The sequence below is a fragment of the Panthera pardus genome, unplaced genomic scaffold (assembly GCF_024362965.1).
Source record: "Panthera pardus isolate Hobbes unplaced genomic scaffold, ASM2436296v1 HiC_scaffold_10, whole genome shotgun sequence".
In the NCBI taxonomy this organism is placed as follows: Eukaryota; Metazoa; Chordata; class Mammalia; order Carnivora; family Felidae; genus Panthera; species Panthera pardus.
The window spans coordinates 34761574-34789496 of record NW_026526655.1 but is presented as its reverse complement, the minus strand read 5'-3'; the positions used below and the strand labels follow the sequence as shown (position 1 = coordinate 34789496).

At 38.2% G+C, this 27923-nt stretch overlaps 2 protein-coding genes across 3 annotated transcripts; both read right to left on the bottom strand.

Annotated features, from left to right (window-relative positions):
- Positions 1-262: 262 nt before the first annotated feature.
- CLK1 (CDC like kinase 1) lies at positions 263-19789 on the bottom strand. 2 transcript variants are annotated; one of them, XM_019428401.2, is made up of 13 exons: positions 19690-19789; positions 7775-7935; positions 7257-7485; positions 6185-6275; positions 5720-5786; positions 4510-4626; positions 4257-4423; positions 3638-3732; positions 3412-3541; positions 3174-3256; positions 2608-2687; positions 2281-2371; positions 263-2149 (listed from the first exon to the last, which is right to left on the bottom strand). In XM_019428401.2, exons 2-13 carry the CDS (start codon positions 7933-7935, stop codon positions 2006-2008), a joined length of 1455 nt encoding a protein of 484 aa, XP_019283946.1. In that variant the 5' UTR covers positions 19690-19789; the 3' UTR covers positions 263-2005. The 2 variants fall into 2 exon arrangements, with proteins under 2 accessions (XP_019283946.1, XP_019283945.1); XM_019428400.2 differs by lacking the exon at positions 19690-19789 and adding an exon at positions 10240-10348.
- On the bottom strand, positions 15260-27922 carry PPIL3 (peptidylprolyl isomerase like 3). The gene is made up of 7 exons (XM_019428406.2): positions 27643-27922; positions 27008-27086; positions 25651-25725; positions 23845-23938; positions 23072-23139; positions 19690-19808; positions 15260-16371 (listed from the first exon to the last, which is right to left on the bottom strand). The coding sequence occupies exons 2-7, from the start codon at positions 27008-27010 to the stop codon at positions 16245-16247; spliced, it is 486 nt and encodes a 161-aa protein (XP_019283951.1). The 5' UTR covers positions 27011-27086; positions 27643-27922; the 3' UTR covers positions 15260-16244.
- Position 27923: the final 1 nt, after the last annotated feature.

Below are 27923 nucleotides of genomic sequence, written 5' to 3'. Positions count from 1 at the left end.
GGGAGGGACAGAGAGAAAAATCCCAAGCAGGGTCCACACTGTCAGTGCAGAACTGGATGTGGGGCTCGAATGCAGTCTGACATCATGACCTGAATGGAAACCAAGAGTCAACTTGGTTGACTCAACTGACTGAGCCACCCAGGTGCCTTACAAAAAACTCTTAATGTATCTTTATCATTTAATCTAGCAATCACTTGTTTTCTACCCAAAAGAATTGCAAACTTAGGTCCAAAAAAACAAAAAAACCCACACCCGTCCATGGGCATTTTTAGCAGCTTTATTCAAAATTGTCAAACTAGGAAGTAAGATGTTCTTTAGTAGGTGAGTGGATAACCTATACTACACCCAGACAATAGAATACTAATTCAGAACTAAAAAATGAACTATAAAGCTATGAAAAGATGGGAGGAACCTTAAATGCACATTACTTAGGTGAAAGCCGCCAATCTGAAAGGCCAAATACTGATTCCAATTATAGGACATTCTAGAAAAGGCAAAACTACAGAGTGAAAAGATTGGTGGTTGCCAGAGTATGGAAGGGGAAGAAGAGATAATAGGCAGAGCTCAGATTTTTAGAGCAATGAAAATACTCCATATTCTACAACGATGGATGGATTACACATTTGTCCAAACCAAAGAACATATTACACAAAAGTGAACTAGAGCAATCTATGGACTTTGGGTGATTATGTCAACATAGATTCAATTAGAATACATACCCACTGGTGAGGGATGTTAACAGAGGATGCTATGTACGTGTGGGGGCAGAGGGTACATCCATCTCTGTACCTTCCTCCCAATTTTGCTGTGAACCTACTACAACTCTTAGAAGTCTCTAAAAATTTTTTTGAGAGAGCACATGTGCACAAGCAGGGGAAGGGCACAGGGAGAATCTCAAGCAGTCTCCATGCCCAGGGCAGAGCCAAACACAGGGCTTGATCTCACTCATGACCTGGGCCAAAATCAAAAGTCAGATGCTTAGGGCACCTGGGTGGCTCAGTTGTTAAGCATCTGACCTTGACTCAGGTCATGACCTTACAGTTGGTGAGTGAGTCTGACATCAGGTAAAAACATGAGCCCCAGGCGAGTCCTGCTTCTCTCGCTCTCTGCCCCCTTTATCTTTTGTGCCCTCTCTTGCTCTTAAAACAAAAGTCAAATGCTTGACTGAATCACCCAGATATCCCAAAGTCTTAAAAAACAATAATAAAAAATAAAAACCCTGATGCAGAGTCCTAAATGGATCAAATATAAATGAAACCATCGGCAAAAGCCTGACTTTTGTCAAGTCACTTGATAACTTAAACTTGGCTGCCAAGTATTCTGGAAGTTATTTTTATTTATTAAGTTTTTTTTACGATTTTATATTTTTTAAGTAATGTCTACACCTAATGTTGGACTCCAATTCAATACCCCAAGTTCAAGAGTTGCATGTTCTTCCAACTGAGCCAGCCAGGTACCCCTCTGGAAGCTTTTCTGTCATTCATTATTAGTCTTGAGCATAGGACATGAGGCCATTTGTAGTATCCTACTGGGGCGGGGGGGGGGAAGGTCAGAATAAAGAGAGGAAGAAAACTGGGGACTAATTTCTACTTCTTTGTGTCCTGTAATGTGGGCTCATTAACATTTGGTTTTAAGAAGGAAGGAAGAAGCTCCAATGCTAGCAATCCCTAAAATGCAAACAGCTAACTATTTCTGAAGACTTAAGGAAACCTCCAAGAATGGAAATCTATGCACGAAGAAAAATGGTGCTAAAACCAAGTTATAGATTCCTTTAAATTTCATAAGCGCAAAGTTTATTCTGAATAAATCATTTTATACAGTAATTACTGGAAAAAATGTTCATTACTTTAGCTATTTACTTAACAATTCAAATTATCCAAGCAAAATAAACATGGCAATAAAAAAAATGTAAGAAATTTACAAAAGCTATACAAAATAACTTATTTAAAAATTAAGACTGATACAGTCTATAAAATCTCTTCAAGAGAGCTATACTGTTACAGATCTATGTATCTTTTCTCAGGGGATGAAAGAAAGGATGCTTTAAGGCTTCTCTGAGAGTAATCCTTTTAGCTGGATCATACTGTAACATTTTCTCAATGAGGTCAAAGAGAAGTTCATGTTCAGCATCCTGAGAGAGCATAAATTCCTGAAAGGAAAAGAAATACAGTCAACAATCTTTTCTACTACCATTTATTACCATTTTATTTTCTACCATAAAAAGAAGGGAAATTCAAGGTTTTGATAATTTAAGCCCAAGCTTAAATGGGCCAGGCTCACCTTCAGAGGTTTACAGCGCCTTGAAACATATCTGCCAGCAGAACTGTGTTCATCCCAGTCTAATCGATCATGATGGAAATATTTACGTTTCCTAAAAGTAAATACCCATTCATTTATAATGCTGACAATGAAAACTTAAAAACATCTAGCAAAAGTGATTGGTTGCATCACTTATGATGATTTTATTGATCAAAGATTAACACTTTTTCTAGAGACTTGGAAAATTACTTAAGTGAAGATGCATTTGTCAAACTTCACCATTTCATAAAATTCTAACCAGAATATAAAACCAAGTGGTACGAAAGATGTACCTACTCTTAAACATACCTCGTTTTCTGTATCATATGTTTTGGTAAAGGTCCAAGAATTCTTTCCATCATTGCCAAATGCTCCTTACTATCATGTGTCTAAAATAACAAACAGAACTTGTTAAGCACATTGTGCACTTTGATCTCATTTAACACAGCTGCTACACTTCTAGTCCAGAAAGAGGTCACAAGGAAGGTGACTACTAAAAAAGGGCAAACTTTTAGCAAGTTACAGCTGATAACAAATATCAAGGCACACAGAACAAGGTCACCAATGACTTCTCTAAATCAACAGCATAATTGTTTATAAATGCTTAAAAATGTTTTTAAATAAAATAATAAATTACGAAGGGAAATACAAATACCCAATAGCATCAGAGTCACAGGACTTTCATTTCTTTATACTCATCTACAGTTAAGTCTACAAGGAGAAAAAAAGCTACCTAAATGTGCATACTTTGCATTAAAGTGCTCATTCACATAAGACAAAATAAATAAATAAATAAATAAATAAATAAAGGGCTCATCCACACAAACAAGCACTTTTCTTGAGCAAAGCCATCGAAACAGATCACGGTCACTTACTGGAAATACTGTAAACCCAAGGTAGTATTCAATAAGAATACATCCTATACTCCAGACATCACACGGCTGGGACCATCCCAGGGCTGCAAAGCAAAGCAAACTGTCAGAAAAAGACTTCAATATTCCTTGAAGACCTAAAAAATGCCATAAAGATTAAGACTAGAATTCTAAATTTTAAAGTGAGCTTCAATAAAGATATATATAGAAGTTCCCAAACCATAATTAAGAAGTAACTTACCTAAAATAACTTCAGGTGCCCTATAATGCCTTGTAGATACCAATGTACTGTGATGTTCATCATCATATGTTGCACTTCCAAAGTCTACAACTTTAATATCTGGATTTATTAAGGTACGTTCATCACGTTTCTGAAAATCGTAATTCATGGGTTAAGGAGGCATAATACCTTGAGGCATAAAATATTCACTTCTAACTATGAAAATACTAATACACTGAAGACTTACCATTTTGGGATTATATGCCTCTGTGTAGTCAGACTGCACAAATAAGATGTTTTCAGGCTTTAAGTCTGTGTGAGTCAACTTATTACTGTGCAGAACTGAGAATGAAACAAACAACTACTGTAATTGGAAAATCAAAAACCTAACCAAACTCAAAGCCCTACAACAAAAAACCTCTCTGATGCCTTTTCCACAGGTCCAAAGTTGTCAACATCCAACAGCTGGCTAGAAAACCACCCACTACCTTCAGTTAGTCCACTGCCAGCTAACAGCTAACTACTCAAAAAGTAAAGAAAGAAGTATCTTTCTCTTACAAAGCCAAGATTTATCATTCTTTAACCCAGTGGTTCTGGGTTAGTATTTTTAAGAATCAAGCTAAATTACAGTCTTCTCTATGACAATGTACTATTGTACGATAGACAATGTACTACTTACTGAATAAAACGCAATGAACTGACCAGCAGCTGGTTATCAACATCTTCCTCATACCTACTCTTAGGCCAGGTTTTTAAGACCTATAGGTTAGATCCCATTTTTTATTTAAAAATCCCTATCAGTCTGGCACTAGATCAGTCTCAACAAACTCAAGATTCTCATTCTCAAAGATATGCCAAGTACTCACAATTCACGGACTTGCATATCTGATATGCCATCTTCCTGATATGATCCAGACGAAATGGTAGAAAACCATTTTCCTTAATGAAGTCGTAAGTACTAAGTCCTAGTAGTTCAAATACAATGCAAATATGACCATGATGCTCAAACCACTCCAACATCTGGACACAGCGGCTATAAATATATGAAAAATAACTGAGTACAGCTTCTTACAATTCAAATCTACGTGACAGAATTTTCTGAATTGTTTTTATACTTACAATGTACTGCTGGGGTCTGTTGTATTCAAGTGTTCCAGAACTTGTATTTCTGAGCGAGCAGCTTCACAGTATCTATCCACATTTTTAACTATTTTTACTGCTACATGTCTACCTCCTCTGTTAGAAAAAGTCCAAGTCAAAAAAAAAATGTTAAAGATGATGTCCTACTCCATTTTCCTATCACTCTTTTCAAACTGTGCGACTTCTACTTTGACCCACTGTATTTATCTTCTTAAATCTGTGGTCTAACATTTGGTTTTATCAGATGTACTATATGGAAGTACTCTCTTATAACTGCAACTCAATGTAAATAATGAGAATGATGCATATTTTTTTCATCAAACCACCACTCACATGAATGTTTTGGCCCTTCTACTAAAATGTATGTTAATAGTTGTAATTTAATAAGAACATTGGGGATATCACCACTTTAGTTTGTATTCCAATTAAGACTCAAAACATGTACATATAACAGTTTCTCCTTATAGTACCTGGCAAATATTTTATCAAATTCTTCCTTTGTCTACGTTACCAGAAAACTTTAGAGATAGTAGGAGCATAGTATGGAGCTCCAGCTCTCAAAACCTTACTAACCAATAGTAGGAAGCCTTCTCTAGTCATTTGTTTAGAAAAACTCTGCCATTCAAAAGGGGGGAAAAATTCAAATAGAAGACAAAAAAGGTAAAAGGAGAGTTCTTACATTATCTCAAGAAATTTTAATTTGAAGAACATGAATAAAGCAACATGTAATACCATTTTACAAGAGTATTCAACCCTAATGGTGTAATCACAATGATAGCATCTAAAAATACAGATTCCTAGGTTAACTACTCTGATAATTGTTTCAACATGCCTTAGGTAAGCAAAATTCCAAATACCCCTAACATAAAACCAAGGCTTTGAAAAGTTCTGATTTAGATCACTGATCTGGGGCAGGGGGGGATCACAATTTCCCAGTGGGATAACAAAAGAATACTTTCTAAAACAATAAAACCTGCTCTCAGCTTAAAATTAAAGGCTACGTACACTACTAATAGCTAATACTTAAAAAATACAAAGTGCTAGTACCTTTTACTGGGAATTTCCCACATTACAGTAAAAAAACCAAATGAAAGAATATAATAATATATCTCATTCAGACCAGTCTAAAGCTAAAAAAATTTTCTAATGCTGATGACCTCCCCAAATGCAATTACAGTAGGAAACTTACGCTTTATGATCAATGCACTCCACGACTTTTCCAAAAGCTCCTTCTCCTAAAGTATCAACAATTTCATCTAAAAGAGAGAAATAAAGCTCAGTCATACCAAGCAGTGGAAATAATTTACTTATCATAATAAATGCTATCAATGCACATTATTCTAGTTGATGCTACAAATTTCCTTATCACTAGACATTTTACTGGTCAACACTGTCAAAAAACATTTATAACTATTTTTAGGTCTAATTTCATTCTTAAGTTCATTTTATTAACTTGATTTACTGTTTTGGAAGTTCTGCTTAACAAATATTAAATTTCTAAAGAAAGAAAAAACACAATCCCCACCCACCAAAAGAAATGGAAAACAAACAAACAAAAAACAGAGAAAGAAAAAAAGATTTCCAAATCCCTGAAATGTTTATATATAGATTATGTTATCTGAAAAGTTAATAAGTGTTGAAAAATATTCTATACATCTTGCACTTAGTACGTCTCCACTCTGACAGATCAGGTGACCCTCCTCATCATCCTCTACACTCCTGGTTCTTTTCCTTCGGTGACTCTTCTGGAAACGTCAAGTGGGCGGCACCAAGATCATCCAGCCAATCAATATACCCGAGTGAATTCAGGGCAGAATACGAAATTCATTCAGCGGGGAGATATTCAGGCATTCAGATACACGCCAGGCCACAAACGGTTGGCAGGAGCAATTTCAAATTCAGTCCCCAGAAATTCACAGGGCACATAGTTTATGTTAACAGGAGAAAAACATGGCAAGGAACAGATTTTCAGATAAGATACTCAAAGTGGCAAGGCAACAAAACATAATACAATTGTTTTTCTTAAAAAAAAAAAAAATGCTTAGTTGTAGCATTCACTGAAACATAATTTTAAGTTTCTAGTGTTCTAATTTAATGTTGCAAAATTGTAGGATGTAATAGTTACTTGGTCAAAGTAGACTGTGGCCAAATTAAGACTTCCTAGCTAATCTAACAAATATTGAAGCAGTAAATAAAATTAAAGTCCTAATTTTGGGGAGAAAAAAAAAAAGATTTGGCATACAAGAATAACACTATGTCATTTAAAATGTCATCTGAACTATCTTCAAATTAACCCATAACCCATAATGTTCCAATCTGTTAAGTGGTTTGCTTAGTGAAAAAAGAATTAAAAAGCATGCTTTGCTAGAAAAAGGCATGCCTAAACCTTTAATCTTACAAAAATAAAATGCCTATTCTACTTTTGTGATAAACTTCAATTTATCAAAACAAATCAGATTTCTTGAAGTACCACAAAACTAAGTTAATCACCTCCACTGTTTCACTGGAATGACAATTAATTGCTAACTAGTAATAAAAAGTTACTCTATTACTTAATATGTATTGTATTCAGGAGTTTCCTATGCAATGCACAAACACAGAAAGAATCCTGCAAGTTAAATTGAGATGACTTCTTTTTAAACACAACTTTCTCAAATAATCAAATTCAAGTTTTCCTGTCCCAAGGGGGAAATAAACTTTACAGAATGTTTTAAAAGAGCTCATACCCCATGTGAACGATGGTGTGAAGTACTATGGTGAATCCTATGTTTGCTTTTATAACTACTTCTTCCACTTCTACCAGAAGACTTGCTACTATGGTTCTGGTATCTGCTTTCATGGTCTCTATGGCGATGTCCAGGTTCACATCCTTGACTGTAGTCATTTCTGTATTCATCAATGTAGCGTCGACTATGATAATCTTTCTCATTTATGGACCTGTTTTCCACATAATGGCTAAAAACAAAAAATATTGTTAATTATTTATGCTAATACTAGATATCCTCAAACCGACAGTACTCTTAATACCTTTTGCTTTCCCCACCAAAAAAAAAAAAATCCCATGCAATTTTAGAAACGTTATAAGCCATCATTGGAAACAGAAACAAATGCTATTCATGGCTACTTATTTAAGTGATGCTGTAATTTTAATCATGAAAATATACCCCCTCCACCGTTTTACTGAGGTATCACTGACATACAACATTTTGATGCAATATATGTTCATATATATTATCATTCTTACCTATCAGATGTTTTAGAGTGATTATATTTGCAGTGCTTATTCTCCCGGGCACTGCTATGTGATCTCTTCTTTCTTTTATGACTGCTGCTGCTTCTCCATTTTCCACAGTCCCAATCTTTTTCCTCCCAATCAGGGCAATAAGTTCTCTTCAAGTGTCTCATCTACATAAAAGAGAAGTTTTAAGTAGTATCCTACCTGTCAGCACTGAACACTTCAATTAATAAAACTCTTCTTTGCTAATTCATTCTAGCTGTGATTTTTAAACTGTTCTTTTATTTTTGTTTCTTTAAATATTTATTTTTAAGTAATATCTCAACACCCAACACGGGATGGAACTCACAATGTAGAGATCAAGCGTTGCGTGTTCCACCGACTGACCCAGCCAGGTGTCCCTAAATCGTTCTTCTATTTGTATATTTATTTTTTAATGTTTTTTTTTTTTTTTAATTTTTTTTTCAACGTTTTTTATTTATTTTTGGGACAGAGAGAGACAGAGCATGAAAGGGGGAGGGGCAGAGAGAGAGGGAGACACAGAATCGGAAGCAGGCTCCAGGCTCTGAGCCATCAGCCCAGAGCCTGACGCGGGGCTCGAACTCACGGACCGCGAGATCGTGACCTGGCTGAAGTCGGACGCTTAACCGACTGCGCCATCCAGGCGCCCCTGTTTGTTTGTTTTTGAAAGAGAGAGAGGGAGAGTGTGAGCTGGGAAGGGGGGGGGGGGGGAGGGAGTGGCTGCAGAGGATGTGAAGCAGGCTCTGTGCTGATAGCAGAGAGTCCGATGTGAGTTCGAACTCAAAAACCATGAGATTCTGACCCAGACGGAAGTCAGACGCTTAACCGACTGAGCCACCCAGGTGCCCCTAAATTGTTCTTTTAAATCAAAGTTCAAAATTCATTGTCAGCCAATCTAAAATCACCGATAAATCCGATGAGAGCATTGCGCCAAAATGTGGAGTCCAAACTATTAACAATATTCTGCATTATCCATGTTATGCTAAGATTTATTTTTTTAATTTTATTTTTTTTTAATTTTTTTTTTTTAACGTTTATTTATTTTTGAGACAGAGAGAGACAGAGCATGAACAGGGGAGGGGCAGAGAGAGAGGGAGACACAGAATCGGAAGCAGGCTCCAGGCTCTGAGCCATCAACCCAGAGCCGGACGCGGGGCTCGAACTCACGGACCGTGAGATCGTGACCTGAGCTGAAGTCGGACGCTTAACCGACTGAGCCACCCAGGCGCCCCTATGCTAAGATTTATTGAAAGTGTGTAGGAAAAGAAAAAAACGGGGAGAGGGCTGGAAAGTCCAATTCATCAACTTGGTAAAAACCTTACCCCTTTCCTGTCAGTAGCATAATGTACTATAGGTCCACATATGTAACTCTCCCCATTTAAACGGGTATCGGAAACTAGCCTCCCAACTCAAATGCAATCCGAAACGTTCTTTGCGACAGAACACTCATTATTGTGTATTTCTGTAAAGGAGATATATCCCCAAGGCCTTTTACTATACACAAATCAATGGTGGCATTAGAAAACCACAAAATACCATCTTCGATGACCATTCCCCCGGCATGTATATATATAACAAAACCTAGCTTATCTTAAAAGCAATCTTACATAATCAACTTAGAGGAGGGCAGCACCTTCCTTCCAGAAATGTTTCAAGAAGAATCCCTAACAACTTGGAAAAAAAAAACCACACACACAGAAATGACTTTTCATTGTCCACTATCGTTTTTACCAGTACTAACTGCTGGGGCTCCACCACGTCTCTGCACACAACTCCGAGTCAAAATATTCTGAAGGTTGCTCTCAACATGTTGGGGGATCGAGGGCGCAAAAACTCCAACGCATAAGATGTCTGATAGCCTGACTGCTCTCACACGCTCCTTCAAATATATCCTATTATTTCTCCTTTTTCTAAACCCTATTTTTGTTAACGCCACCGAGGGCAAAGACACTCGTGATTTTCACTTTATTAAATCTTTTAAGACTCGAGTAGACCTTAGGTGATGTCGCCTCGTATCAGCTCAATGCGTTTTTCTCTCTGTTTGCTAGGAACACAGTTCCTCACAGGAGGCTGACATGCACATTCCAAGAGACAAGTAAACACCACCCACAGCAGGAAGCTTCGCCTCCTCCGCCCCGCCGCCATCTTACAGTTCCGCCGAGGTGGCCAGGGCCGCCGACGACAAAATGGCGCCTACGGGCGTCCGGCCAAGCCCTCCCAGCTCAGCCAAGTCACTACGCCTCGCCAATGTCCGGGGAGTCGCGGTTCAAGGAGAAACTCGCGGCAACAGTCTCGGCAGAGAAGACAAGCGAGCCGCCTCCGTGCGACCCAAGAGGGTGAAAGAGGAAGGGAGGGGGAAGGGTCGTCGTACTAGAGGTTGTATGCACCACAGGGCGCTCTCCGGGCACAGAAAAAGGGTCTTGACACCTAGCCCGCTTCCTCCTGAGTCTTACCTTCCTGGCCAGAGCGTCCAAGCCGAAGAAGACAAAAGATTGCAACGCGACGACAGAGTAAGCCCAGCTGGCTACCACGAGCTCCAACAACAAAATGGAGCTGACAGCCGCAGCGTCTGGACTCTCCTCGAAAATATTGGTGACGCTGCGAGCGCGTCCCCGCCGCGGGGCGGGGCGGGGCGGCACGGGCGCGTCACTGGAGCGCAGGGATGGAAGGAAACTAACGTAGGAGCCGTGTGCGCAGGCGCCGGGTGGGGAGCTCAGCGACAGAAGGTGGAGGTGGGGAAGTTGCGGACGGTGGCTCTGTCGGCCATGTTGTCCACTGTCTAGGTCTTAGGAAATAACGTAAGTACTGTGGAAGTCTCGTCCATGCTCTTTAAAAATATTTGGGAACGCTGGATACAAGAAGAAGTGAGGCAAGCATGATACAAAATATCCTGCGCCCTGAATGCAACCACTAAACAATCTTTAAAATAAATAAATAAATAAATAAATAAATAAATAAATAAATAAATAAATAAATAAATAAATAAATAAATGCACCACTTCTATCATGTAGCCCTAAATTACTAATTGTCTGGATTTCAGCATTTGCTAAGGTTCTGAGACCTATTTTAAACTAGTTAAGGCTTTAGTGGCTGGGACTCACACACCCTGAAATTGGATTGGAAGAATTTTCAAGATTTTGAAAGTTTAAACGAGTGAACATTTTGGAGACAGGAAGTGGATACCCTACACAGTTAAACATTTTGGCATTAAGCCGGTCCTTTTCAGTGTTAAGGCCAGATGAACTGTAAAAAAAGGAAATGGAAGGTCGTGAGGGAAAAGCGCCAGGAAACAACCTCTGAACAACAAAATCTTCAAACTACACTTCAATGGACCAAAATGATTGCCAATCCTGACCTCGCACCCTTCCTCCCATTTTGTTTCTTGAACAAAATGATTGCTTATTCATTCCAAACAGTTGAAAATGTATAAAATCAAACATTAACGATTAAGCATAATTTTACTGCTCACACTTGCACAGGAGAGCAACGTATATTGCCCAGGCCTATGCAGATGCACAATTATGGGTAAAAAGTGATGAGGAATACATATTTCCAAAGTATCTGTGGTAGTTTGCATTTCTTAAGCCCCTTTTCTTAATGGATTTGGAGATGCTTTAAAACCATTAATACTTAAATCTTTACATTGGGGCCAAGATCACCAAATACAAGGTAAATATTTCAGAGGGAGAAATCACAATAAATTGTGAAATTTGTAGCTGTTCAGGATACAGTTAGCACACTTAAATGTTAAACAAACCTAGGGAATCCTGGTCTTTGGAGGATGATAGCTAATCATAGTGGGCTAATTATTGTGCCAAGCGCTGTACATACATTTTCACTTAATCCTAACAACCTGCAAGATAGGCATCAACTATATTCTTCTATTACAGATAAAAGTTGCAGTGCATGTGCAGAGAGCAATTTAGAATCCCTACAGTAAGATTATAAGGGTGAAAGAAAATGAACATTGAAAAAATCTTATATATACTACCAAAATTCGTTTCTAAAATGTGTTTTTTTCAAAATGGTTTTAAATTTAGCAAACCCTCTCACACCTAGCCAGTTACTAATGTGAGATTTACCCAAAGTTACATTTATGAAATGAACTATTTTGTGTGTTAGTGCTTATGATTGTTTGGGGCATGCTATGTCCCCCCCCCCCCCCCCCCCCCCAATAATCTCTACTACCTCAGATTGTGACTGTATTTGTAGATAGGGCCTTTACCCAAGTACTTAAGGTTAAAATGAGGTCATTAGGATGGGCCCTAATCCAATATGACTGACGTCTTTATAAAGAGATTATGACATAATTACCCACTGAGGAGGATCTTGTGAAGATAGAAGATGGTCATCCACAAGCCAAAGTGAGAGACCTTTGTGTAAATAACCCTGCCCATGCCTTGACCTCCTAACTGCTAGTCTCTATAACAGAATTTTTTTTTTTTAATTTTTTTTTTTAATGTTTATTTATTTTTGAGACAGGGAGAGACAGAGCATGAACGGGGAAGGGTCAGAGAGAGGGAGACACAGAATCTGAAACAGGCTCCAGGTTCTGAGCTGTCAGCACAGAGCCGGACGCGGGGCTCGAACTCACGGACCGCGAGATCATGACCTGAGCCGAAGTCGGCCGCTCAACCGACTGAGCCACCCAGGCGCCCCTCTATAACAGAATTTTAAGCTACCCAGTTTCTGGTACTTTGTTATGGCAACCCTAACAAATTAATACAGTGCAAAGATTTTAAAATGGTATTTTGGTGAGGGGCACCTGGGTGGCGCAGTCAGTTGAGCATCTGACTCCTGATTTCAGCTCAGGTCATAGGATCAAGCCCCAAGCTGGGCTCTGAGCTGAACTTGGAGCTTGTTTGAGATTCTCTCTCTCCCTTGGCCCCTCTCTCCCACTCAGTCTCTGTCTCATAAAAAAATAAATGGTATTTTGGTGGAAACTTGTAACTTTATTCCCTAATTAGTGAAGTTGAACATTTTCTCTTTTCTCTTGTGACTTGCCCATTCATACCTCATTGCTTTTTTGAATGTACAGTTCTATCTTTTAAGCTTTTTAATTGCAATGAAGTTTTTGATTTTCATATAGTTAAACCTGTTTCATCTTTACCTTTGTCATGTTTGTGAACTGAGAAATTCCTCTTTGGAGGTGTTTCTCCCCACCCCCGCCACCCCGGAAACTTATCCATCTGGAATTTTGGTACATCATGTGAGGCAAAATTCTTTTGCTATTTTTCTGCATATAATTTACTGGTTATCCTAACACAATTTATGGAGTAACTCTTTAATGATTTTGGATATTGCTTTAATTATATATTAAACTCCTGTGTATACACTACTCTACACTCTTATACTCTACTAAAATACTACACTCTTTTAGTATTCTAGCTATATTCCCCACACCATTTTATTTATTATTACTATTCTAATGTTTATTTTTGAGGGAGAACAAGTGGGGGAGGGGCAGAGAGGGAGACAGAGGATCTGAAGTGGGCTCTGTGCTGACAGCAGAGACTGATGGTGCTTTAACTCAGGAACTGAATGATCGTGACCTGAAATGAATTCGGACAATTGACTGACCCACCCAGGCGCCCCTCCCCCACACCATTTTGATGTTTGCAGCTAATAACATTTTCATTGTAATTTGTTTTTTAAAATTTCCATTATCAATTATTCTGGATGTGCTTTACAGTTATTATGTTGAGTTCCCATCTCTACCTCTACCACAATTGGTACAAACTGAATTGAAAAGAACCATCAGTTTTCTTTTAAATTCAATAGTGAAATGGTAACTAATCAACTTTTCTAAACTGATGAAAAGTTGAATCCTATGTATTAAAATTTAACTATTCGGCCGCCTGGGTGGCTAAGTTAGTTAAGCATCCAAATCTTCATTTTGGCTCAGGTCATAATCTTATAGTTTGTGAGATCAAGGCGGGCGTTGGGCTCCAAGCTAACAGTGTGGAGCCCACTTAGGATTCTCGCTCTCCTCTCTCTCTCTGCCCCTCCCCTCACTTGTGGGGTGAAGCATTCTCTCTCTCAAAATAAACATTTAAAAAATTAAAAAATAATAAAGACATTGTAAGAATGAGATCTGGGGCGCCTGGGTGGCTCAGTCGGTTAAGCATCCGACTTCACCTCAGGTCATGATCTCGCGGTCTGTGAGTTCAAGCCCCGCGTCAGGCTCCGTGCTGACAGCTCAGAGCCTGGAGCCTGCTTCGGATTCTGTGTCTCCCTCTCTACCCCTCCTCTGCTCTTACTCTGCTTCTCTCTCTCTCAAAAATAAATTAAAAAAAAAAAAAATGAGATCTAAGAACCAAATACTCACCATATTGGTACTTTAAAAAAAAAAAAAAAAAAAAGGACAGTTTAGAATAAAAATTGAGGGAATACCAGTCAATACAAAAACATTTTGACAGTAAAAGCCTCTTAAGAGTGAGGACAAAAAAATTCAATGACATTCAGTTGGAGAAGAAAAATATCAGGTATAAGAAATGTCAAACCAAATTCTGGCCCAAAAGAGGCTTTAATATTAATTCTTGAAACCTAAATGATTAAAATAAAAGGGTGACTCAAAATGTGAGGGCATTAGGGGTACCTGGCTGGCTCACAGCTACAGCATGTGACTCTTAAAATTTTTTTTAATGTTTATTTTTGAGAGAGAGAGAGAGAGAGCATGAACAGGGAAGGGGGAGAGAGAGAGGGAGACACAGAATCTGAAGCAAGCTCCATGCTTTGAGCTGTCAGCACAGAGACCTATGCGGGGCTCAAACTTAGGAACCATGAGATCATGACTTGAGCCGAAGTCGGACACTTAACTGACTGAGCCACCCAGGTGCTCCTACAGTGTGTGACTCTTGATTGCAGGGTCAGCCCATGTTGGGTGTAGAGCTTACTTTAAAAAGTGAGGGTTATTAGTATAATTGGCACATCAGTTTAGTAGAAGGTATAAATGGTAATAAGAGGGTATTGCAAGCTAACTTCTAAACTATAGTTAAGAAAGAAAATATGGGGGCACCTGGGTGGCTCAGTCGGTTAAGCAGCCGACTTTGGCTCAGGTCATGATCTCGCGGTCCTTGAGTTGAGCCCCGCGTCGGGCTCTGTGCTGACAGCTCAGAACCTGGAGCCTGTTTCAGATTCTGTGTCTCCCTCTCTCTGACCCTCCCCTGTTCATGCTCTGTCTCCCCCTGTCTCAAAAATAAATAAAACGTTACAAAAAAAATTAAAAAAAAGAAAGAAAGAAAATATTATTTAGATCAACTATTTGCAGAAATGATACAAACCAATAAATACCTGGCATCAGTTTTAGAATACCCAAAACCTAATCAAGGTGTGGAATATGGTTCTTGATGAAACCAATGGGATAGCCTGATAAATGATAAGGCCTGATTCAGTGAAAGCCCTATGGTCGAGATAAATGTTAGGAGAGAAGCTTCCATTTACTCTACAGAACACTTACCGCATGCCAGAAGTTTTATACACATTATCTCATTTAATCCTTGCAATAGTTTTATGAGGGAATATTATTTAGGGATGAGAAAACTTGGAGATGTTAACCTGCCTAAAGTTACTAGTAGGGGGCACAGCTGTGATTCAAACAGTCCAGGACTCCACAACTGGTGCTTATAACCAACTAATCGCATTTTCAAAATGATCACCTGTAGAATTCTGTCCTACAGTACTGTAAATGATAGGCCTTAAAAAAAATGTTCCATGGGCAAATTGGGAAATTGAGTGTTTGCTGTACTATAGGACTTCTCTGTGCCTTTACTGTAATTCTAAAGACCAGAAAATAGCAAATGGATTGGCTGGTTTTTCTAGACCATCTCTGTATCTTGTCCTTTCTAACTATGCAAAGTGAATAATTAATGGACAAGGATACTTCCAGGATATGGACTAGATATGGCAGGAATATGTAACTAGGGTGCTCAAAAATACTTGAATTTAAGGCTCAGAATTTGTTTGTTTTTTGCTCAGTGTCTTTTTAAATTATTTTTAAATGTTTCTTTATGAGAGAGTGTGTGAGTGGGGGAGGGGCAGAGAGAAAGGGACAGAGGTTCCAAGTGGGTTCCGACCTGACAGCAGTAAACCTGATGTGGGGCTCAGACTCACAACCACGAGATCATGACCTAAGCATAAGTGGGACGCTCAACTGAGCCACTCAGGTGCCCCGAGGCTCAGCATTTAAGAATGAATGTTTATATGTAATAATTAAACAAAAGGGCTTAAAAAAAATTAAACTTAAATACATTAGATGCTAGTTTTAGTAAGGAATATGCTCTAATAACGGGAATAAAAGCTGTGTAGGGCCCTTTGATACCACCAACTCATAGAAAATCTTATTTGTAAACAAGCAGAAGGATGATGCAGTCTCTTGACATAATTTAAAACTGGGTAAACCACAATAGGTGTGTTCCTCTGAATAGTCTGCCAAATATTCTTCCAGATCTATTATAGCTACTGTGCAAATGGATTGGCATGAATAGTTATGTCCTTAATGTGTACATCATTAAGAGGTCGGTATGTCTTCTCATTTACTGGTAACTTCTCCAATTCATCTAGAGTCTCTAGACCATCTATTACCCTGAAAGAGAAACCATATAAATGTATGAAACATACTATCGAAATACCTATAGCATTAGTTTCCTTAAAAGAAAAGGATAATATCTCAAAGTTCTTTGAATTTCCTAGTTGAGTGTACAATAAAATATTGATTTGATTTTCTACCACAGATATGAGCCAAAATTCAAGAATTCATTTTTATGCCTTTAGATAATAGCAATGAATAGGAATATTACCACTAAAATATTCCCACAGCATAGCTACAAATGGGTCTAATATAACCATTCACAGATTTTCTTTACTATGGGAAATACCCAGAGAAACTATGTAAGGGTGACACTGTTGTTAATCAGTACTGCCCTATACTGAAGGTGCTGAAGTGGGTGGCCACTTTGCACTTTATTGTGTAAACATGGTATTTTTATACTTTTTTACATCTGGGCAACAACAAAAAACAGTAGTAATAAAATAAGAGGAGGGGAGATGGGACACTTAAACCCATTTACAGCAAACCCACTTCATGTTTTCACCAAGAAAAAAAAATATTGACAGCTATCCTTCTGGCAAGTTAGTCTAAAACATTTGCTAAGAAAAGGTGGCTTTAGATTATACCTCCTAGTTCAACTCAAATCAATTCTGGACACTTGTAGTATTACTCAAAAAAAAAAGATAACAGAGGGGCGCCTGGGTGGCTCAGGTGGTTAAGCATCCGACTTCAGCTTAGGTCATGATCTCCCGATTCCCGGGTTTGAGCCCTGCGTAGGGCTGTGTGCTGACAGCTCAGAGCCTGGAGCCTGTTTTGGATTCTGTGTCTTCCTTTCTCTCTCTGCCTCTCCCCTGTTCACACTCTTGTTTCTCTCTCTCTCAAGAATAAACATTTAAAAAAATGTTTAAAAAAAAGATAACACATTTACATTTTATTTTGCATTTCTTCTTTAAAATTTTTTTATTTACTTATTTTGAGAGAGAGAGAGAGAGAAAATCCCAAGCAGACTACACACTGACAGCACAGAGTCCAATGTGGGGCTTGAGCCCACAAACCCTGAGATCATGACCTGAGCAGAAACCAAGAGTCAGATGCTTAACCAACTGAGCCACCCAGGTGCCCCCTATTTTGCCTTTTTTTTTAAATGTTTGTTTATTTTTGAGAGAGAAATAATGTGAGTGGAGGAGGGGCAGAGAGAGAGGGAGACACAGAATGTGAAGCAGGCTCCAGGCTCTGTCTGGGCTGTCAGCACAGAGCCTAATGTGGGGCTGGAATTCAAGACCCCCCGCACGAGATCAAGACCTGAGCACAAGTCAGGCGCTTAACCGACTGAGCCACCCAGGCACCCCTACATTTCTAATAACCTTTTGAATTTACTTCCAAATGTAGAACCATTAAAGTCTTTAAATTTTAAGTTTCAAAAGCTGTCTCTCCTCCTGGGTCAATAAGAGAAACAGAGGATATGGGAAACAGATCTCAGGCAAAAAAGGGCATGTACAATTGAGGCCAGTAGGTCAAGTATTTTGGGACACGGGCCCCTTTGAGAATCAAAGGAAAGCTATGTACCGTATTCCCAGAAATAAATGTGTTGTATATATATAAAACACAGTTGCAAGGAATTAAGGGACCTAAGGTTAAGAATTTTTTTTTTAACTTTTTTTCAATGTTTTTACTTGTTTTTGAGAGAGAGAGAGAGAGAGAGAGAGAGAGAGAGCGCGAGAGGGAGCATGAGCTGGGGAGGGGCAGAGAGAGAGGAAGACACAGAAGCTGAAGCAGGCTCTAGGCTCTGAGCTGTCAGCACAGAGCTCAGCTCTGGGCTCGAAATCACGAACTGTGAGATCATGACCTGAGCGGAAGTCAGGCGCTTAACCAACTGAGCCACCCAGGTGCCCCTTTTTAAACTTTTTTTTTTAAGTTTATTTATTTATTTTTAAAGAGAGAGAGGGAGACAGTGGGGAGTGGAGGGGCAGATAGGGAAAGAGAGAGGATTCCAAGCAGGCTCCAAACTGTCAGTGCAGAACCCAATGCAGGGCTGAAACTTACACACTGAGATTATGACTTGAGCTGAAACCATAAGTCAGATGCTTAACCAACTGAGCCACCCAGGGGCCCCAAGAAGCTTTGTTTTTAACTCTAGTTTTATCACAAATCTAGTAACATAAACCCTAGTAATTAATGATTAATAATTCTGAATGGTGACTTAAAGGAGAAAATAAAAGGAAGAGAACCTGAATTATTTACGTCCAGGCAAATACTACTAAAGGATGTAATATTTCATTAATTTCACTGGTTATTAATCTATAAATTAGACATATGTATATGGAATGAAATATAAGAGTTGCTGAGTCTTCTATTTTTCATTAACCTAACTTGGAATTCAAACTGTTAAATAAAAGAAACTATAACTGTACCTTGGTTTATTGAGCATGTAAATATTTGTTGAATAAACAGACAAGTTGACTTCTTGCTGATTTATGAAAGCAATTCCCAGGCATAGTGCTTATAGTGAATATTCTGGCAGAGCCTGCTAAATGCCTCCCTAGGAGTCAGGCACCCTCTCTTCTTGCAGAAACCTCATTTTACTAAGAATGGCAATGTGTCTAGCCAAAAAACATTTCCTACCCTCCCTTGTAGGTAAGAGGAGGCCTCATTGCTAAGTTCTGGGTCTTCTAGGGAAGGTCTTTAAAAAGGGGCTTACTTGGGGTGCCTGGGTGGCTCAGGTGGTTAAGCATCCGACATTGGTTCAGGTCATGATCTCACAGTTTGTGAGTTCAAGTCCTGTGTCGGGCTCTGTGCTGACAGTTCAGAACCTGGAGCCTGCTTTAGAATCTGTGACTCCGTCTCTCTCTGCCCCTCCCCCACTCACGCTCTGTCTCTCAAAAAATAAATAAATGTTAAATAAATAAATAAAAATAAAAAGGGGTTTACTCAGCTGACAAGCAACTAGTAAACTTTTGCTCTTCCTCCTTCCTTCTGCCTGGAACCCACGTTGTGACTGGAGCTGTGCTGCTTACATTATGACCATGAGCTGGGCTTGGGGATGGACAATAAAGATGGTTGAGGAAGAAGAGGCACCACTTAGAATATTGGTGACAAAAATGAACCATCTTTCTTCATAAGAAGAAATCCATTATATAACTGATACTTTGCATAATGATCCTGAAAAAAGTATTGGCTCCTATTTCGCAAAATAAAGGAATTAAGGCTTGAAGAGGTTATAAATTCCCAAGGTCACAGGGCTGGTAAGTGGAGGGCTTACCAGGTATATTTAGCTTTCTTTTTTTTTTTAAGCGTTATTTTAAAAAATAAATTCCAAAAGGAATTTCCAAAGGAAACCATAACCAGAATACTCACTTTCCAAATACTGTGTATTTCATATCCAAATGTGGCTGCTTGCCATAGGTGATGAAGAACTGAGATCCATTGGTGTTTGGGCCATTATTAGCCATAGATACAACACCTCTAACATTGTGCTGTAAAAGACAGGCCAAAATATTGATTTAACTGTGTTTTTATATAAATGTTCCAAATAATAGGACTGAAACAAGACCTGAACTCTTTCAGGGACCAAGAAAACACTTAATCAGTTTCTATTAGGGCTAATCTAAATGATCAGTTTCTGGATTATCTATATTTCTGAAACCTTGTATGTAAATTATTTATATCAAATCATGTGCCCCAATTAATTTCATTTTCACTTTAGAGAAGTACAGTCACAAACACTTAGCAATACCAATATATGATAGGAATCCTTACATTTACATTAAGGAACAGTGTGCTGGCATGAAACAATCAGGCAGACAATAAAACCAAAATCCCCATAACCTCTTCACATATACACTGGACTCTGGCTAGTTTCTTTATCTGTAAAACAAGGGAGGGAGGTTGGACTAGTTCAGGGGTTTATTCAGAATTGAAATGCTCACAAGGGTAAGCAAATAATAAATTAACTGAACAGAATGTAAACATTACAGAGGCTGGCAAAAGGAATGGTGTTATCTCTTGCCTAATGGCCCTAATTTTTTTTTTTTTAAACCAATGGCCATAGATAATACATCTGTGGATCTTCCACCCAAGGGCAGTCAGTTCACAACCCAGGACTAGATGATCTAAGGAAGGTCTCCTATAGCTTTAATATTTATGATACTATTTGTTATAAAAGGGACTTGTGTAAAAGAATTAAAAAGACTTTACTGATAAGATTGAAGACGTGACAGAACTGTGTTACAAGGAGGTGCAATATAAAAGATCATAAATAACTCTAATGATTATTCTCTCTTTAGCTATTCATCAGGGGACACTAATGACACAAGCAATGGAGATACAACTGCATCAAGATATTAATGCTTTATTGACTTCCTAAAGGTGACTACCAGTCAAATGTTATATTTGATACATGCACCAGAATGTATGTACCACTTATAACTTAATAAAATACTTAATAACCTATTTCTAAGATTTAAGAATTCAAATTTGCCAAACTGTTGCATATGCCTACTACTCCTCTCATCTATTACCCCAGCCTCTCCAAAAGTGAACCATTATCCTACTATCTTTATATATGCCTAAACAATATATTGTTTCCTTTTTCTTGTTTCTGAGCTCTCTAAAGTAGTATCTTACTATTTGTAGTCTTCTGGGAAGTGCTTTTTACACTATCATTTTCTTTCTAAGATTTACACACATACGTGTGTAGTTCTGATTTTTACTGCTTTATATTATTCCACAACTGAATATACTACAGTGTACATTTTATGATCAATGGACATTTGGGTTGTTTTTAGATTTTTGCTGTTAACACTCTAGGAACACTCTTGTACTGTTTCCTGATGCATTTGTACAAGAGTTTTCTAGGGTAAACATTTGGGAATGGAATTGCTGGATCAGGGTATGTGAATATTCAATACACACCCTCAACTCTGCATATCAAGATAATGGTTCTTTTCAAAAAAATTTTTTTTGTAACATTTATTCATTTTTGAGACAAGAGACAGAGCACAAACAGGTGATGGGCAGGGAAAGGGAGACACAGGATCTGAAGCAGTCTCCAGGCTCTGAGCTGTCAGCACAGAGCCTGATACCGGGCTGGAATTCATGAAGTGTGAGATCATGACCTGAGCTGAAGTTGGACGCTTGACCGACTGAGCCACCCAGGTGCCCCTAAAGGTAATGATTCTTAATCTTGACTGTAGGTATCACCAGGAAACCTGAAAATATAATCTAGGTCCTAATCAGTCCTCCTATTTTTCTCTACATTTAGGGGGTTGTAAGACCTTAATATTTTATATTTTTACAACTACACGTGAGTCTGTAATACCCAGTGTTGAAAATCACTGGTATAGGATGGTGGATTAGTGTTGAGGAGGCAGTTAGTTATTAATTAATGCCTAAAAAGTTCTTGTTTGTAATTCATGAAAAGAATGACTTATAATTTATCACCTCCCAACCCCAACTCCTATAACCAAAGTAATGTTTCCTTATGATAGAAAAACAAAATGAAGAAAAAAAAATTACTCCTAGTACCACCATCCAGACATAAACACTGCAATGAATTTTTTTCAGAGTTTTCTTGGGCATATTTTAATGTAACTGAAATACAATACTAAGTTATATATTCTTTAAAAAAATTTTTTTTTATGTTTATTTATTTTTGAGAGAGAGAGAGAGAGAGAGAGAGAGACAGAGTGTGAGCAAGAGAAGGGCAGAGAGAGAGAGACACACACAGAATCTGAAGCAGGCTCCAGGCTCTGAGCTGTCAGCACAGAGCCTGATGCGGAGCTCAAACTCACAAGCCATGAGATCATGACCTGAGCCAAAGCTGGACGATTGACTGACTGAGCCACCCAGGCACCCCCTAAGTTACATATTCTTACTGAGCAGAATTTATCTTTTTCTAATTTCTAAAGTTATCATTCTATGCAGATACAAAGCTTAAAAGACCATATGATAAACTGTTAGCAGATGTCACCTCTGGGAAATGACACTTATTTATTTTAATTTTTTAAATTTAATTTAAAATAAGATTTTTAAAAAATAGGCATGCATTAGTTTTTTAGTAAAAAAAAAAAAAAAAAGTTCTTGGGGTGCCTGGCTGGCTAAGTTGGTAAAGCATGCCCTCTTAATTTTCGGGTTGTAAGTTTGAGCTCCATGTTGGATACACAGATTACTTAAAAATAAAATCTTAAAAAAAAAAAGGAAATAAAAGTTTGAAAAACACAGAAAAATATGACAAAGGAAATAAAAACCTCTAATTTTACCATGCTATGCATTTCTCTTTAACGTAGTTGGGATCTACCACAGGTATTAAGTTAATACAGGAATATTCAAAGATCTAACAGAAAATGTTGAAAGTTGGACATTGATAATGGGCAGTATTGCAACCAGGAAGTCTTTCCTCCCTACTACCAAAAAAAGCCCAATGATTCAGGTCATTCAACATAAATTTTATAGTGAGACATTAGGCCCTTTTGGTACATTACTGATTAAAACATTTCAGGTTGGGCATACAGATAAGCTCACTTAATATCAAGATTCATGGGATTGTGAGATTCTAGAATATATTTTAGGCAACAACTGCCATTTATAATTTCTCCCTGGCATTTATCAAGTGTACTACTAGAAAAAAAGTATGTTTGTATACTAATAACATTAACTTGTGTTACTACAACATATGTATTAAAGGTTTCAAGTGTAAACAAGGCATTAGAAACCAGATGTTGATACATTGGAGATATACCTTAAGATATTCACTATATTCATCCTCAAATTTCTTGCCCCAGATACTGTTACCTCCTCTTCCGGTACCTATATTACAAGACAAGCAAATCAAAAGAAGTATCTAATTAAAGTTGAGAAAGGGTTCATTTTCTAAAACAAAAGGGCTATTTTATAACTTGTTAAATACAAATAAAATTTGACATGTCCTCTCCTCAAAATTTCACTTTACAGACTGGAAAAATAAAGTATCTCTACAAAAAACCCAATCCCCTCCCTATCAATATTGTTCATATTTTACTTTAAATCTAAGTGCTGGTAGCTTCGACTAAAAATTTCTTGCTAGGGTAAGGGGCCTGGTTATAAAAACTCTATGTAGGGGCTCCTGAGTGGCTCAGTTGGTTAAGCGTTTGACTCTTGATGTCAGCACAGGTCATGATCCCAGGGTCAAGGGATCAAGTTCTGCGTCCATGCTCAGCATGGAGCCTGCTTAAGATTCTCTCTCATTCTCTCTCTCTCTCTCTCTCTCTCTCTCTCTCTCTCTCCCTCCCTCCCTCCTCCCTCCGCCCCTCTCCCCCCACTTTCACTCTCTCTCAAAAAAACAAAAAAAAACCCCAACACAACAATCCACATGCTTATATTTTATCTATTTTATAAAAATTAAATAAATTTTATTTAAAAAATATTTTGAGTATAGTTGACACACAATATTACATTATATATTTTTCTATTCTTTGTCTACCCTCTTTTTCACACTATATACCCAATTCTCTAGATATTAATAGAATAACTTACCTGTTGGATCTCCTGTTTGAACCATAAAACCCTTGATATTTCTATGAAATATACATCCATTGTAGTAATTACTGGCACAAAGAGCCAAGAAATTCTGAAAAGAGTAAAAATAATAACTGGGAAATGATATAGCAGAAACATTTAAAGAACAAACTGTATTTACTGAAAACACTATAACAATGTATTTATGTCTTTTAGGCGTTACATTGGATAATGTCACTTCTCTGCCTAAAACACTTTGCTTCCTTCTGTTTTTGGAATAAAACACACAATCTTCAGTAGGGCCTAATAGGCCCTTCATGACCTGGCCTACCTCTGCATCTCATGTGATAATAACTTCTTTCTGTTACTTACTGTGTTAACCCCATCATCCTTCTGAAAATTCATCCACAAGAGGTAAGCATTCCTACCTTGAGGCCTTTGTACTGCTATCTCTATACCTGGCATATTCTTTTTATGTGTCTTTCTATGGAGATGCCTTCATTATTTTTCTGCATGTGATTTAAGTATCACTTTCTTGGTTAGGCCTGCCCTCACCTTCTTTTAAATAATTATTTTCTGTTAGTCCCTACATCAACACTTTATTTCTTTCAAGACATTATCACGTTCTAGAATCACTTTTTTTTTCTAGAATGAATCCCTCCCTGTCCCCACTCCCTCCTCCAATGCTTATCTTCTCAGCTAGAATATCAGTTTCACGAAGGCAAGGAATGTCTCTTGGTCATTACAGTACTCCCAGACCCTGGCAAGATAGCCTTTCATAAATAATTGTAGATTTTTTTTAAGTTTGAGAGAGAGAGAGTGCACGCGTGAACGAATGCCCATGTGCATGAGGGGCAGAGAGAGAATCCCAAGCAGACTCTGCACTGACAGCAGCAGAGCCTGACTTGGGGTTTGATCCTACAAACCATAAGATCATGACCTGAGCCAAAATTACAAGTCGGTGCCTAACCAACTGAGCCACCAGGTGTCCCCATAAATAAATGTTGAATGAATATATAGAGAGCCAGTTCTTTCCTTCTTTGTCATTTAAATACGTAAAATAACATAAGAAACAGTTATCTTACCTAACATGGTAATGATTACTTATATTTCCAGAGGAAAATAAGTCAAAAGAAAAAGATACCAGCCACTCTATGGTTAGAGAAAAATTATCTACTCTTTCTTTGATCCTCAAAGGTGAAGTGGAAACCAGGCCAATAATTCTAATGGATAGTTTTTCCTGACAATGGTTTTGTATTTTTTTTTTTTTTAATTTTTTTTTTTTAATGTTTATTTATTTTTGAGACAGAGAGAGACAGAGCATGAACGGGGGAGGGTCAGAGAGAGGGAGACACAGAATCTGAAACAGGCTCCAGGCTCTGAGCTGTCAGCACAGAACCCGACGCGGGGCTTGAACTCACGGACCGCGAGATCATGACCTGAGCCGAAGTCGGCTGCTTAACCGACTGAGCCACCCAGGCGCCCCAGGTTTTGTATTTTTAAATTTTATGTTTATTTATTTTTGAGAGAGATCATGTATGCATGTGTGTGCAGGGGAGGGGCGAAGTGAGGGAGGGGTAGAGGGCTGCCATGCTGGCAGCAGAGAGCCTGTTGTAGGGCTGGAACTCAAGAATCTGAACCATGAGATCAGGACCTGAGCTGAAGTCAGACACTTAACCAAATAAGCCACCTAGCCGCCCCATGACAATGGTTTTATACACAAGTTTTTTTTTAATTTTTATATTTTTAGGTTAGATAATTTGATTTCAAAATGGTTATCCTGTTGCATTAACTCATTTTTAATATGTACATAATGGTACTTACCTCACATGTTTTGGGTGTCCTTTCACAGAAGACTTCTATTTTAATATCACCTACATCTGTATGCAGTGTCACTGACTAAAAAGGAGAGAGAATGTGAGAACAATTAAGATTTCTTCGGATGACTTTATGCATTGTATTATTTCCCAAACTAGATTAAAGATGACAATCTGAATGAAAACACAGAAAGAAATACCATTTCAGAGATGACCTATCCACATAGCTGAAAAGCTGTACTTCTTCAAAATTTATTTCAGCAGTAGAAAAAAAACTCCAGATGATAAATATATGTTAATGTAAAATAGTATCCACCCTAAAAACTTGACAGTAAATACTGTGATGGAAATACTTAAAGTTTGAATTTTTCATCAATAAAAATGAAAACAATGGTTAGTTAGTATTACTGATTTAAATAGCAACTCCCCAACATCATTAATATATATTGAAAAATAGTAAGAAAATGACTTTTCAAAACATAGTCTGCACCATTTCCCTTAATGTAATTAAATTGAGAGACAGTGTTAAAAACAATTCCTTTCTTCACTAAAGACAACAATTCTCAGTTTTTCTAGATTCTAAATGTGCAGAGATAACCATATTACTCTTGCTTGCTTGTTTTTTGTTTATCTGATGTTGAGTAACATTCCTTTTGTTACCCATTGTGGGGTGGGATTCTGAGAGGTTATTATTTTTTTAATGTTTATTTTTGAGGGGGGAGGGGCAGAGAGAGAGAAGGAGACAGAATTTGAAGCAGGCTCCAGGCTCTGAGCTGTCAGCACAGAGCCTGACACCGGGCTCAAACTCAGGAACCTCAAGATCATGACCTGAGTGAAGTCAGAAGCTTAACCAACTGAGTCACCCAGGCGCCCCTGGAGGGGTTATTCTGAGGCTTCCTTTTTCATTTCTCTTCTTCCAGTAGTATCCAGCAGTCAGAGAGTATGTTCAGGTTGATAGAGGGCAGGAGTGTGTGTGAGGTGGGGTTGGGGGGTGGGGGGGAGACAGCATGATTCTCATTGCTTTTCTTCTGCTTCAAGCTCTAGTTGCCCACCTTAGAACAAACAAAAGGATCCAATTAAAATGATCACACCTGGCTATACGCTTCAACTCCCTCTTTCCATCTATATGTTGTAATCAGTCTTTTTCTGTAAAAAGTAAATTCTATGCATTTTAAGTGAAAACACTGAAGAATTTAAAAGTAGTTTTGTTTCTGGCTTTGTTTAGAGGCATCATACATTTTATGCTTCTACAGTTTATCATTTCTGTCTTGCCATTGAAAGTTCATGCAATTTTATTTCCCTTCAATGAATTTCTAAAAATTATTTATAATGAAACGCATTCATAAGAATTGTGTAAAACTTACCATTTTTCTTCCTGATGGTTTCGGGAAGTATTATTGCTTAATTTCTCAGTCTCCCCGAGAGAAGTTAGAAAACGAATCTTTATTCCCAAAAGAGAAAAGAATTAAGTTCATTTTCCTCTCTTAATTCACACGTGCTCATTTTTAATGCATATTTAAAATGCCTACAATAGCACCCTCTAAGTAATAAAAATTTGGTTATGGAAATGATGAGATCCTATCCGACTCAAGCCCCTCAATCTCTTACTTCCCCTGCTCACTCTTCTTCAAAAGCCTCCTCGCAAACTCCGCAACTAGCCAGGTACATTTCCGCCTTGGGATCTAGGCACTGGGTGTTCCCTTTGTCTGGAACACTTATACTTAGACATCTGGACAGCTGTTTTCCTCACGTCCAAGTCTCTGCTCAAAAGTCAGGTCTCACTGGCCTGATAACTCTATTTAAAACTGCCTTGACTCTAGTGCCTGCCCAATTTCCTTTTTTCATAGCACTTATCGCTAATACAGTACATATTTTTCTAATTAAATCTGTTCCAACACCACCCTCCCCGCCCAGAATGCTGACGCAAGCCCAAGAACTAAAACACGGAGCTTGACAAGTGTCTCAATAAGTGAATGAAAGAGTGTGTGATATTACTTACCACTTCAGTTAGCACAGCTCTAATTGAAACGACAGATGCCCTTCCTTGCAGATGCCCATGTTTCGAAACAAGTGTCTTAGGGCTACCGGAAGTCGAGCGCGGGACCCATTAGCGAGAACGCCCCTCTCCTGCTCGCCTCCTTTTCCCTTCCAGCCTCATTGCTATCTCAAACCAAAATGACTAGAACTAGGAAGACAGTGTCATTTATCTTCACCTGGTACGCTTTTGACAGTGAACGGGAGCTCTTTTAATAATAAAACAAAGACACAAAACGTAAACCG

What these genes read in the sequence shown, in the direction of transcription:
- CLK1 (XM_019428401.2), bottom strand. Translation starts at nt 7,935, where the DNA reads ATGAGACACTTGAAGAGAACTTATTGCCCTGATTGGGAGGAAAAAGAT. An exon ending in ACAGACCCCAGCAGTACATT is followed by an intron (nt 4,424 to 4,509) that starts GTAAGTATAAAA and finishes ATATATTTATAG; the next exon opens with CCGCTGTGTCCAGATGTTGG. An exon ending in GGCACCTGAAGTTATTTTAG is followed by an intron (nt 3,257 to 3,411) that starts GTAAGTTACTTC and finishes TTTGCTTTGCAG; the next exon opens with CCCTGGGATGGTCCCAGCCG.
- PPIL3 (XM_019428406.2), bottom strand. An exon ending in GGACACCCAAAACATGTGAG is followed by an intron (nt 23,939 to 25,650) that starts GTAAGTACCATT and finishes TACTCTTTTCAG; the next exon opens with AATTTCTTGGCTCTTTGTGC. An exon ending in TCAAACAGGAGATCCAACAG is followed by an intron (nt 23,140 to 23,844) that starts GTAAGTTATTCT and finishes CTTGTAATATAG; the next exon opens with GTACCGGAAGAGGAGGTAAC.